Source organism: Amaranthus tricolor, chromosome 9 (genome assembly GCF_026212465.1).
Source record: "Amaranthus tricolor cultivar Red isolate AtriRed21 chromosome 9, ASM2621246v1, whole genome shotgun sequence".
NCBI lineage: Eukaryota > Viridiplantae > Streptophyta > Magnoliopsida > Caryophyllales > Amaranthaceae > Amaranthus > Amaranthus tricolor.
The window spans coordinates 19711484-19725336 of record NC_080055.1 but is presented as its reverse complement, the minus strand read 5'-3'; the positions used below and the strand labels follow the sequence as shown (position 1 = coordinate 19725336).

The 13853-nt window shown below is 35.4% G+C and overlaps 2 protein-coding genes across 2 annotated transcripts in view; one reads left to right on the top strand and one right to left on the bottom strand.

Annotated features, from left to right (window-relative positions):
- LOC130824617 (polyprotein of EF-Ts, chloroplastic) overlaps positions 1-6468 on the top strand; it is a 6488-nt gene extending 20 nt beyond the window's left edge. Inside the window, exons 1-4 of the mRNA XM_057689692.1 lie at positions 1-116; positions 1156-2819; positions 3422-4133; positions 5494-6468. The exon at positions 1-116 is cut by the window's left edge and continues 20 nt beyond it. Of these exons, the coding sequence (XP_057545675.1) occupies positions 1211-2819; positions 3422-4133; positions 5494-6133 (2961 nt within the window). The 5' untranslated portion in view covers positions 1-116; positions 1156-1210 and the 3' untranslated portion in view covers positions 6134-6468. The remainder of the gene's footprint in view (positions 117-1155; positions 2820-3421; positions 4134-5493) is intronic.
- Positions 6469-9181: 2713 nt separating this feature from the next.
- Positions 9182-13096, bottom strand: LOC130824616 (auxin-responsive protein IAA27-like). The gene is made up of 5 exons (XM_057689691.1): positions 12348-13096; positions 10821-11050; positions 9771-9885; positions 9633-9694; positions 9182-9531 (listed from the first exon to the last, which is right to left on the bottom strand). Exons 1-5 carry the CDS (start codon positions 12818-12820, stop codon positions 9509-9511), a joined length of 903 nt encoding a protein of 300 aa, XP_057545674.1. The 5' UTR covers positions 12821-13096; the 3' UTR covers positions 9182-9508.
- Positions 13097-13853: the final 757 nt, after the last annotated feature.

Below are 13853 nucleotides of genomic sequence, written 5' to 3'. Positions count from 1 at the left end.
TTGAAACCCCGCCTTTCATTTCCTTTTTCTCAATCACTTCCACACAACACAAACTCATCTTTATTTTTCTGAGTTATCCTTTTTTCTGAATTCTAGTCTTTGCTTCAGTAAATTAGGTTTGTGCTTTTTTCTTAATACTTCCTCCCATTTATGCAATGTAATTCTATCTTTCCGTGCTTTATAATTTATGCTTCTTTAACTATTATGGGATTATCTTGTGCTTTTCATTCTGGGTTTTTTGTGAATTTTTATGTTTCTATTTGGAAGCTATTTTTGTTGTTTAATTTTTAGTTTGAACTTTAATTGTTTTTGTATTAAAATTTGTAATTTTTATTGGTTTGAGCCTTTTATTCAAAAACCTCATCTTTAACAGTTTCTATCCCTTTTTATCAATTCTTTTATCTGGGTTAATGTTATATGAATGTTCCTCTAGCATATGTCCATTGTAATATCAAAATGAGATTGATTATAGGGGAAATTGGTGATTTAGACACTTTTTTCATTTCTTGTAAGGAATAACTTATTTTTGTGACAGTTTAGATTCATGAAATGTTGTAAAATATGGTAGCTTTTATAAATTATGCAATTAAGACAAAAGGGTTTGTTTGTTTTGCTTTGGTTAGCATGTTTCAACTATAATCAAAATATTCAATGTTAAATAAAACATAATCAGTTTTCCTTATGTTGAAAGCTAGTTTTATACTCTCTCATATTCACTTTAAATGTCCTATTTCTAATTTCACACTTGCCGATGCACTAATTTAACCCTAAATGTTTTTGATTGTGCATAATTAAAAATCATTAAAAAAAAAAGTTGATATTCATAACCTTTTACATTGAGATGTAATTTGACTATGTTTTAATTTATAGATAGATTAAGAATAAAATACAGTGCAAAATTTCAAATGGGACATTTGAAGCGAATAGGAGGGAGTAGGGCTTTTGGTTGTACGCCATTGTTATGCACCCTATGGTGCAAGATGAAGAACGAAGTATTCATATTGGAAGAAAATTAAGTCATGATGGCATCAAAATGATAAAAATGTGATTGAATATATGCATTATTCTGTGATGTTAGGAGTGATTTACAGTTTTGAATTTTTGTATAAGAGGGTCTTGGATGCCTGCTGAGGATCATTGGTCATTGCATTGCAGGTTTATAGATGATATTAACTTCAGCATAAGATCATAACTTTATGCACTAGCCAAAATGACGCCTGTAATTCCTTGTTCGGTGAGCAATATTTCGTTTACTCATGGAAATGTCTTTACAACAAGGAAGGGCAAATGGATTACCAGATACAATTCTTCTGGAAACCCGACGAGATTGTTATTATCCTCCCAGAAATTTTTCGTAGCTTTTCCACATAGTACCGCGGTTTTCCATCGATTGAGAAATGGGTGCTCGAGAATCCAAAGATTATCAGCCGCAGGGACAGATGTAGCAGTAGAGGAACAAGGCTCATCGGTTGCAGATGAAGCATCTGCTGGACCTGGAGAAGGTGAGACGAACGAGGAACCTTCTGCTAAAGCTGATGTGAGTGCTGCTCCTTCTCAAGCCAAGCGAAGGCAAGGTAGGAAGAGTGAGATGCCACCTGTTAAGAAAGAGGAGTTAGTACCTGGGGCCATGTTTACCGGGAAAGTAAGGTCGATACTTCCTTTTGGTGCTTTTGTCGATTTTGGAGCTTTCACAGATGGTTTGGTGCACGTTTCCATGTTAAGTGATAGCTTTGTAAAGGATGTAAATGATGTGGTTTCCGTAGGCCAAGAGGTTAAGGTGAGATTAGTTGAAGTGAATGATGAGACTGGGAGGATATCCCTTTCAATGCGTGATGATGATAGCAGCAATAAGCCTCAGCCAAAGAAAGATGGGAGTGGCGAAAAATCTAGAGCACCTAGACGAGGTGGCCTGAATAAAAGTTCTCAGAAGAGGGGTGAAGTTAAGAAAACCAAGTTTGTCTTAGGTCAGGATCTTGTGGGCACCGTAAAAAATTTAGCACGCTCTGGTGCTTTTATATCTCTTCCTGAGGGTGAGGAAGGTTTCTTGCCTACTTCAGAGGAACCGGATGATGGTTTTGCGAACGTTATGGGAAATACATCATTAGAGGTCGGACAAGAAGTTAATGTCCGTGTGTTGCGTATTACAAGAGGCACGGTTACTTTAACCATGAAGAAAGATGAAGATAAGCAAACGGTAGATACGACATTGAACCAGGGCGTTGTTCATACAGCAACCAACCCTTTTGTCATGGCTTTCCGTAGAAACAAGGATATTGCTGCATTTTTGGATGTCAGAGAAAAGGCCGAGGAAGAAGTGTCCGCTGAGATAACAACATCAGATGTATCTGCTGAAACAACTACAGTAGAAGATGCACGTGCTGAAACAACTACGGCAGAAGATGCACCTGTTGAAACAACTGTAGAAGAAGATGCACCTCCTGAAACAACTATGGCAGAAGATGTATCTGTTGATGCAACTACAGTGAACGATGTATCTACCGAAACTCAAACTGAGACTCTTGATGTAGAAGAGGATTCACCAGTGGAAATTCCCGTTGATGAAGCCAAAGTGGAGGCATCCGCTCCTGAGGGAGATCAGAATGTCAGTGCTTCAAGTGCAGAAGAGGAGGTTGCAACACCAATGCCCCCTGAATCTTCAATTGAAAATGAAGAGGTGAAAAGCGAGGCGTCTCCTCCTAGCCAAGAAGTGGTAGCAGAAACTCAAGCTAGTGTAGAGACTACTCCTGAGGGAAATGGGAGTATCAACGGCTCAACTGCAGGAGAAAATGGATCATCTCCTCAAGGAAGCACCTCTAAAGGTCTGTAGTATCATGGTAATGGTGGTTCTTTGTGTTTATAAAGTGGCCATTTTAGAAAATTGGCTAAAATTTCCCTTCTGTTTGTTTCTAATGAGTTAAAGTTTGCTGGGTATTAAAAAGGATAGGGAACATTATTAAGACCTTTTGAGCTTAGAAGTATGCATTGTATTTGTATAACAGCATTTCATAGCAAAATGATTTATACTTTGATTAGAGGTGTTCATTCGGGTCATCAGGTTAACTTTGGGTCAGGTGTTTCGGGTCGGGTTGACTCGAGTTTGTTTTGAACACCTCTTGCTTTTGAACTTAAATTACTCTGGTGACAATCTTCTGAAGCTTTGAATTGACTGAAGTCACTAAGTGCTGGGTTTTTTTTTCTTTTTCAAAAATATATTCTTGTGTTAATGTTACTCTTTTGGCCTTTCTGAAGCCAGATAAGTAATATATCAAACTTCATCTTCCAGCGATTTTTCATCATGTACAATTGCTCATATTTGCTCTTTTGATTGTCAATTTGTCATCTCATTTCTGCATCATTTTCTTTTTTTCCTTATGAGTAAACAACTTCACATTTTCCTAATGCTCCTTATTCATAAATGCAGCAACTATATCCCCCGCTCTTGTAAAACAGTTACGAGACGAAACAGGAGCAGGGATGATGGATTGCAAAAAGGCTCTATCCGAGACGGGAGGTGACATTGTTAAGGCACAGGAGTATCTCAGAAAGAAAGGACTAGCGAGTGCCGATAAGAAAGCTAGCAGAACTACCGCTGAGGGGAGAATTGGTGCCTATATTCATGACAGCAGGATCGGTATTCTAATTGAGGTGAACTGTGAGACCGATTTTGTTGCTCGAGGTGAGATTTTCCGGGAGCTTGTTGATGACCTAGCCATGCAAGTTGCTGCATGCCCTCAAGTAGAATATCTTTCTACCGATGATGTTCCAAAAGAAATTGTGGATAAAGAAACAGAAATTGAGATGCAAAAGGAAGATCTTTTATCAAAACCTGAGCAAATCCGCGCAAAAATTGTTGAAGGGAGGGTTAACAAGAGGCTTGGAGATTTGGCTTTACTCGAGCAGCCATACATCAAGGATGATAAGGTGGCTGTTAAAGACTGGGTGAAGCAGACTATTGCAACAATTGGTGAAAATATTAAAGTGAACAGGTTCGTGAGGTACAATCTTGGTGAGGGATTGGAGAAGAAATCCGAAAATTTTGCAGCTGAGGTAGCTGCCCAGACTGCAGCAAAAGCTGCTCCTGCGCCAGAAAAAGAGCAAGTTGCTGCTGGTGAAACGGCAAAACCAGTTGAGAAGTAAGTTGTTGCCATTAAATTCCTCTTGTTAGCTTCTATTTGGTAATCTTTGTCCTAAATCAGACATGTTACTCGGACTTTTCATTTTGCTTCATACCCGTGTCCGTGATCCTCAGACATTGGTATGACACTTAGACATTTCATTTTAGGCGTAAAATTGAATATTTAAACGTATTCTACACTTGGACACGTACCAGTATCCAACATCACTTCCGAGTCCAAGTAACATAAAAATGAGTTGTCTTGTCTCCCTCCCAACTAATTTTAACTAAGGATGCGTTATAAATCACGATGTTACAAAGAGACCCTATATAGCAGTGGAAAATCATGAAATCCAAACAATAATGGCCTGCCAATTTAGAAAGTAGATCATCCTAACATTGTATTTGACTATCTATTGTGGATGTAGAAAGTACATTCAATGGCTCTTTGTGTGTGGTGTATTGTCTGTCTATTGATGTAACAAATAATATGCATTAGATACTGGAGGGCTTTGGTTTACTGGCTTCTTTTGCTCCCTGCAAGCGTTCACTGCAGCATCTAGCCTTCTTTATTTCCCATTGAACGTTGAATTTTCCTTGTTTGAAGGCCTCTGATGAACAACGACCACAACTAAATACATGTTCTAATCAAAATGATATTTATTTCCCATTGAACATTGAATTTTCCTTGAAAATATTCAGGTTCAATTTGTATTTGATGTTAGTGTTGTCTAGCATAGCTGCAATGCCACTGTGGCCTGTTTGGTTGTCTGTATTAAATGGTGTGAATGGTGATGAAAAAGTATTATAATTCTAATTGGTAAATCCGTTACCAATTTTAATGGTAATGCCCATTTGCTATGAAATGCATTATTATTTAAAGAAGTGATATTAGATGGTAATGGAAAATTGTGAACAAAAACTTTTTGTGATTGAAGTTTCACTGTGAGAATGACATGATATATTTTATGAAAAATTACACTACAAATCATTTTCATTACCACCATTTAGTATCAACAATCAAACCAGCCATTAGGATGCAAACATATTGTTTCATCTTTTCTTTATGTTTAGGTGCAAACATACTGTTTCATCCTTTCTTTATTCTCTATAACGAGAGTAAACCTTTTTATTTTAGGATCAGATAAAATTGGTTTCATATCTCCCAAGTCCTAAGGAAGTTATATGGAAGATAAGAGAACATTATTCACAAATTGAGATTTTAGGGATCTTACATGAAGTTAATGATCAATATATTCTACAATCAGGAAAAAGAGTTCAGTTATGCTTTTGTGACTGATCAACGGCAATCACATCTGTTAACTTGTAATCTTGTATGCAACTTCTAGTTATCTCATGGTCTTCAATGGCTTATGCAGGGCACCAACAGTAGCTGTTTCCGCTGCCTTAGTTAAACAACTACGTGAAGAAACAGGAGCAGGCATGATGGATTGCAAAAAGGCACTTGCTGAAACTGGAGGGGACCTCGAGAAAGCTCAAGAGTATCTTAGAAAGAAGGGTCTATCCAGCGCAGAAAAGAAGTCGAGCCGACTTGCAGCCGAGGGGAGAATCGGGTCCTACATTCACGATGCTCGCATTGGGGTGCTTATTGAAGTTAACTGTGAAACTGACTTTGTGGGTAGAAGTGAAAATTTCAAGGAATTGGTGGATGACTTAGCTATGCAAGTTGCCGCTTGCCCACAAGTTGATTACGTATCCATTGAGGATATACCTGAAAGTATCGTGAGCAAGGAAAAAGAGATCGAGATGCAGAGAGAAGACATTTTGTCAAAGCCCGAGAATATCAGGGAGAAAATCGTCGAAGGAAGAATTTCAAAGAGACTTGGAGAACTCGCTCTTTTGGAGCAACCCTTCATTAAAGACGACAAGCTCCTAGTGAAGGACCTAGTCAAACAAACTGTTGCTGCACTAGGGGAGAACATTAAAGTTCGGAGGTTTACTCGATTTACCCTCGGTGAGAAAACCGAAAGCTCAAACACCGAACAATCTGAAGCATGAAGCGTAGAAAATAACTTATTAAATCGTAGCATAATGGAGAAAATCATGGATTAACCTCTTCAGATTGGTGGGACTTAATTCTATCAAGTTTCAGGTTTGTTATATCATTTTAAAGGCAGTTTTTGTTTTGGTTTTAATGCCTTTGTATTTTGTAATCATCTTATAGCTCATGTTCCAACAATACTGGTCTTATGGAGAGAAGTCTGATGTAGAGACTAGAGTCAATGACAATACATCTTCAAATTGTATTTTTAGTTGGAGGAAAACATGAAAAACCTTTTTTGTAAAGGTATTTCTGAGGCATTTATGTATATTTATATTCTTCACGGAAATAACTCCTTATAGGGTGCACAGGTATGATATGTCCGCTATCTTCATCCCGGTCCGAACCCTGATTTGGGCGGAATACTAGATTGTTGACTATGACTATGACTACAGAAATAACTTTGTTTGCAACATTACCTGCTAGTCTGTTCTGCTGTATAGATGAGATGAAGATACAGATTGCATTTGTGGGTGATATAGGCAAAGAATGCTAGTCTATCCGTCTATCTGCAAATATGAATATAACCATATCACTAAATTTATAAATATAGGGAGTATGTTGCCAGTATCATACTGATTTAACCTATCAAATTGAATTGTCATTGGTCATTAATCTGCTTCACAAAGGAATATTTTTTAGAAAAACAATATATGCATTTTGAGACCATGAAATAAATTATGTAATACAATTTCTTTGTTATCATTAACAAGGGTATAATAGGGGTAAAGTTGTGTACTTTCTACCCTCAACCTCGACTATAGGTGGAATCATCTTTATGGCATTGAGATCATCAAATATTAATAGTCCTTAATTTCTTGAATGATTGATAAAGACGGTTTCGAACGCTTAAAAGGTATAATATAGTAAAATTCACAAAATATGGAGTTTTAAATATTAGTTTACTTAAATTTTTGTGTCAAATTACTTATTTTTAGTTTAGGAAATTCGTGAAATAAACAGAATTTGGCTTTTGTTCTAACAATCTGCCCCTCAAGACCTAATCTACCTCCATCATCAAGTATCACCCCTACTCATCTGGCTCTTGTCTTTTGTTCAAGACTAAACTCATCTTCACATTTCTTCGTGCACCGCTTATCTTGGTAGTCACAATCAACACATGTAACCCTTCTTGTTGACATGTGTCTTGCACCCCTCTCAACATGATGTAAGCCTCTAGTCATTAGCAATACATAGCCATTGTTGCTCATTACACCTTTAAGTGCACTAACCACCCTTTAGCCACCTTCAAGACTCCATCACTTGAAGTTCTTCCTTGTGTATCCCTTCATCTCCAATCTCCTCGATGAGATTAAATTCCTCATCATCTTAGGTATGTATCTCTCACTCTTAAGCTTTTTCACTATGCTATTGTGAATTTCAAATGTTCGCCTCTGGTGACCTCAACCTCAATTTCTCACCACTAGGCAAAGTCACATCTTATGTTCACAAGCCACCACTCTAATAAACAACTATTTGTCTATTAAAATACAATATGAATGTACGAAATCAAACACACAATCTCCATCATCATTATGCTTGGCTATTAGCCCATGACCATCATCAATATAAGATTTGGCCGTCGTCATTTAACCCTCATCTTCATTGTTTAGGAGCTCACCCTTCTTTGCAACTCATTTCTTCAAAGTTGTTACCTTTTTCACCTTCTCAAATAGAACTTCTCTCTTCTTCCATTTGAGATTCTCTCCATTACTAACCTTCATAGTTAGATTCCTCATCTCCTTTAAAAGCTTTAAGTTTAGAAGGTCTTTCTTCTATTTGTTGCAAGTGTATTAGATATGGCCTCTCTTTGTGGCAATGATAGCACACTTCATCTCCATATCCCACTTGTGCCCCTTAACACCATTTTTCTCATGGATGCCTTTATTAGATGGGATTTTCTCAATTGCTTTTCCATCTTTCATAGATGGACTCTTATCAATAATCTTACCACCCTTCATAGATGATATTTCATCACCATTGCTAGTACACTTGGTAGCTTTTGCTAGATTTTTCAGCCTTCAATAACAAAGTTATTAGCTCTAGTCTTTGCTCTTCCACCATTGTTAACAAGCAATATTTCTCTCTTGATAATTCATTAACAAAGTCTCCATCTTTTGTATACCTATTGATTTTCTCTCACCAAAGATTTCAATAAACCCCAATAGCTTCAACAAGCCTTCTATACACATTCACTTCTACCATCTCTCCTCTACCAAACTTTAAGTGTTTTCTCACTCAATACCCCTAGAAAACAACCAAACCTTTGATTTCAATTAAAAGAAAAGGATCTTAAACCCTCAAATGATGCGAAAAGGTGTAAAAGAAGGTAAATAATTATAATATACACACACAAGCAAAATAAGATCAAGGTTTTTATGAACAAAACACAGTCAACCATATAAATAAGTGCATGTTAAAGAATGAACTATAATGTGACCAAATTTACCTCCGGGTGATTTGGCTCTTGCTCTAACAATAAAAAAAACCTCTAATCTTGAACATTTATTTATGTTGTTACACATTGTTCACTCTTGCAATTTCAAACTATTTAGAGAATGGATTTCTCCTTTCTGTTTTAAATAATATCCGCGTTTTTGGTTCTCGTTATCTTTTTTATGTTTGTAACATTTTGTCGTCAAGTTGTTTACTTGAGCGCATTGCTCTACAAATTAACGAGAATAATGTTCATATGAAACTATGCCTATCGGAAGACATTTCATTATGAACTCGACAACAAAGTCTCAAACTAACCAATCAAACTTGTGTTGTGTTCCTGTTTCTCATTTTCAACTCAATACCCTTTCATGACATCTTACCCTAATTTGAATACTATGTGGGACGTTTCAATGCATTGCATTCCGTCTTTGTTTCACTTCTATCGACTTAACCCTTCATTTTATTGCTAACTTACTGATCACATTTTCAAAAACGAGAACTTAAGACTCAAGTTCTTAGAACTCGAGCCAATCTATATACATTGGAATAGCACGGGAAAGAAAACATAAATCTCGAAAGTCATAAACAAGAACATACTTCAAACATAAAGTCAGGAGTTTACAAACTAGAACGAGAACATAAAAGGGTCTTTAATACACGATGAGTTTTTAAGCAAACTTTTAACAATCTAGTACCATAACTGCCGAGGGCTACTCAGCTCAACTATTCAGCAAAGACAATCAAGATGACATGCTTCGGTTGTCTTCTGTACATAACATACATTCTTCGACTTTTACTTGTCGCAATTCAAAGATACGGTGTCTGTGAACTGGCTTATCTCGAGCTACACGAGAATGTTCCAGCGGAAAGATAGTTGTAAATTCTGTCGGAACTTATTCCTCACTAGCTCTTGTTGCTGCAAGAGGAAACAAGGTAAGTGTTCATCCATTTCAATATTTACTTATATTCGAAAGGAAATAATCGAGTTTGATGGATATAATTCATGTTTAGTGTTACCTAGTCCGACTGCATCGGAACTCTTCATGATCCTCAGCCTTCTACAAGTGTCCTTAAACATGCTGCAAGATGAATTAATGTCGTTATCAATATCGAACAAACATACGTAACATGAAGATCAATGAGCTAATTACTTACTTCCAAGGAACATCGCCAACTAGCATCCAGTCAGCATCCTTGTCTTCATAGGTGAGAACAAATTCAGAATGGCAAAGTTTGTCAATCAATCTACCCTTAGTGAAATCCGCTTGACCTACGTAACCATGCAAACTATATAAGCTACTTGACATGAATACGGGTTTGTTCTTTAGTACGACTAGCAAGTTAATGGATCTAATATGGTCAGAAGAGTTGAGTTGAACTCGCAACAACTGAAAGAAATGGATGTTTAGCAAAATAACTATAAATTGCAAATAAAGCATTGGGCGCCTTTTTAGCTCTAGACTCCAGGCAATTATCCACCTTGCCTAGGGCCAAGAATGCCCATGAGTCTGATTTTATTAATAGTTGGGGATTATGAAACCAAAGTCAATCAGAAAAGCTAATAATCATCTTGAGAGTGATGGAAGGATAGAAAAGTGTTCAACTCAAAGGGAAAAAAGTTGCTAAATTGTGTTAACTTTTTACCAGTAAAGTAGAAAAATGCAATGAACATCATCATAAATATCTGAAAAATCAACCAAAAGACAATGAAGACATGGATAATTAGTCAACAATATCAAGCTCCAATGACCTCATTAGAGCTTGATGGGTAACTCTTTACGTGTGAGGAAGAACTCACATCACTAAAATATTGGGTTGTGGACTTGCATATAATGCTTGGTGGGTAATCTTTTTATTACCGTATTGTTTTGGGAAAGAGTAAACCTCATCAAGTGTGTATGCAAGTTAACGCTAATTACCCGAGGATTTGTGGGCTCGAGCCCACAAGTGCCCCGTGGGTGTGTCCCACGAGTGGGCCCACAAAATGATTATGTAACGAATTGTCATGGCCTAACAGGTACATCAAAGGTCATCAAGATAAAAAACAATTAGCATAACAAGATAGGCATCCTATCCGATCTTATATTGTTAGGATTAAGGCGTTAGAATTTTTGTTTAACGGTGTTCCACCAAAATAAATCAAACATATTTTGTAGAAAGTATCATATTAAGGTGGCAAATGAAAGTAATGCATAGAGATCACACCCATTCGGAAGCCACAGAACATCTTCTCGAGGGCTGAGGCGAGCTCAACATAACCTCCATAAGTTCCGAGATTGATTTTGCGTAGGTAGGGGGCACCATCCATACTTACTTTCACAAACAAGCACTCTGATTCCGACTTAGAGTCTTTATTGTCATTGTTTTTTTGTGCATTACTAGCCATCGAGTTCTTCCGAAATGATCTGATTGGTGGCCATCCTACAACCTGTGTCCTGTTACACGCACGCGCACACACACATAAACACATTTAGCTGACCAACCAGAGTAGTGCACAGTTTGTACATGGTCTGAGTCTTCATGTCCATGGGAGCTCTGACAAGCAATTTAATGAAAACAATCCGTTTATTTGAGTTTGCAACATTAAATAAAATCGTGCGAGACTTTTTTTGTTGACATAGCAAAGACTAAGGATGGAAGGAGTAATTATCCTCACCGAGCTCATTTTGTATGAGACCGTCTCATTATGTGACGAACTCATATAATTAGTCTATATGTCTAATTAATTACTTTAAAAATGTAAGTAATCAATTTAATACACTAAATAAACATAGATCGGTCCAATATAGATAGTCTTACAAACTACTTTCTCATTTTAAGAATTGTGATCTTTCCCACCTTATCTGCCTAATCAATTCTTATTCGTATGGAATACTAATTGACTAGCTATGACACGTGTCTGTCTCTCATTGGCACAAGTCAGCAAATCACCAAGAATTAATAGCTTGTTAATTTTTGTACTTTAATTCACCTGATGATATCTACTAGTACTATTCAATTTTCCTACAAAATTCCTCTCTAATTACCCTTTTCCATTTATAAAATAAATATTACCCCTTTTCCATTTATAAAATAAATATTACCCCTTTTCCATGAATACTTTTAGTAACTTAAAATTTGCTCTTATCAAATTAAAAGGTACCCGATCAATATGATAAATGACAAATAAAATTTAACTTAAGTACCTAATTCAGTAAATAAAATTTAAGAAAAGCAGAATAATATCCTCATCACGAGGAGCTTTGTAAATAAAATTTTATAATAATAAAATATAAAATTACGATGGGTCAAAATCATAAACTTAATTTTTTTTAGTTGACTTAATCAAAATGAATACAATATATAATAATAGTATGTATTATAATATAACTATCTACTTAAACTTTAATAATACTTCTATAAAAGAGAAGATTATGGATAAAGGATAAAGAAAATTTTGCAAACTTTAAGATGTCATATTAATATATACTGAGCAACTTAAGTTTTAAGTTTTTTTTATTGAGTTGTTTTTTTTAAAATGTATTAAAATAACGTGATAAGAGGTTAAGAGTTTCAATTTCAGCCATCACTTGTTTAAAGTGGAATATTTATATGAAGTATCTTCTTACATAAGAAAATTTTATAAGATGCAAAAAAATGATTAAGGAAGGAGAAAATTTTGCCAACTCTGTACAACATGGTAAGAAAATAAATATGATAAAGAAACTGAAAAAAAGGATAAAGAAAAATTACTTGGAAGAAGCAGGAACAGAAGCAGCCTGAGCAGAAACAGAGGAATTCTGCAAATTCTTATCATCGTTACAACCATTTTTCAAAGAAGTAGAATGAGATCCACCATTTTCAGACAAAACCCAGTTATTTGAACCTCTATTCATGGCATCAGAAAAACCCCTTTTAGCCCCAGAAACTAAATTACTGTTAATCTTACAAACTTTAAAATTAAACCCATTTTCATTATTTTTATTATTTTGATCATCATGAACTTCTTGATTATCATATGCAAGAAGAACTCTTTTAGGGAATTCAGAATCAGATTCAGATTCAGAGCCTGGTAATCCAAGCCTAAGTTCAGTAGCTTTAAAGTTGAGACTTTTGCTGTTTTTCTGATCACAAAAAGCTGAATTTTTGGGTTTGTCAGAGGTTTGTTCATGTGAAGGAACCTCTGATAAACCTATGTAATCATGTTCTTCCAATACCCTTGACATTAAAATAATTAATTTTTATTTTATTTTTATCTTTTGGGGATTGTTTAGTGTACAGAGAGTAATGAATGAAAGAAAGGAAGTCAGAGAAAGTTTGGAGTTTGGAGTTTGGAGTTTGGAGTACAGAAGAGAAAAGATTTTCTCTGGTTTTTGTATTATTACATTTTGCAGTATGAGAGTGTAGCAGGGTGTGTATGTAGTTATGAATTTTCTTTTTCAAAAAATTAATTATAATTAATAATAAGATTTTGAAATTATGTGAATTATTACAACTTTTGGCATCTTTCCCTTTTTTTTCTTTTTTTGGAATAGTGTTTCAAAATTTTATTTTTTAAAATAGTCTTGAGGTACTTTATTTCAAAGTCAAAACAGTTTCTAAAGGACTTAGATCATCCAAATGTAATTTGAAGTTAAATTTGCACTACAACCTATAATCAATAATGGACCAACTTTGGTATAACCATCCTAAAATGAAATAAATTTAATGTGACTCGTTTAAATAACTAAATGCATGTTTAGTATTAATACTTTTATTTTAAGTATAAAAATAAATGTTATAATTAATTTAGTTGGACTATTTGGCTCAATTAAAATTGTCTCACACTAAGTTCGTCTTAAATGAAAACTTGAATTAATCACTAATTTTTGTATAAGATGGCCTCAATGTGAGATGCGCCTCATATATAGGTTAAATAACCGAACAATATAAATTATTAACATATAAACTAATATATGAACTTTTTGTTTTAAAAACCATCAAGAGACAGTCTTTCATAAGAGTAGGTCATATGAAATGCACTCCTATATAAAGCATATGCAATGCATCCAATATTTGCTAATAGTATATATGGAGGTAATTCACAAATTCTCAAATGAGACGGTCTCATAGTGAATCTATCTCAATTTTGCTAACCTAATCTACACTTATTGTCTTAAGGTGAATGTGCGGCACACAATGATGAATAGTTACAGGAATTAGTAGTTTAGAGAGAAACTAGGGGTTACCCCTAATTCTGCAAAGATGCGTGAAAAATAT

Excerpts from the sequence above, each read along its gene's own strand:
- LOC130824616 (XM_057689691.1), bottom strand. The coding sequence starts at position 12,820 with ATGTCAAGGGTATTGGAAGAACATGATTACATAGGTTTATCAGAGGTT. Across the intron at positions 11,051-12,347 it reads TCTGTTCCTGCTTCTTCCAA|GACACAGGTTGTAGGATGGC; the intron begins GTAATTTTTCTT and ends TGCGTGTAACAG. Across the intron at positions 9,886-10,820 it reads GTTCTGTGGCTTCCGAATGG|GTCAAGCGGATTTCACTAAG; the intron begins GTGTGATCTCTA and ends ATGGTTACGTAG.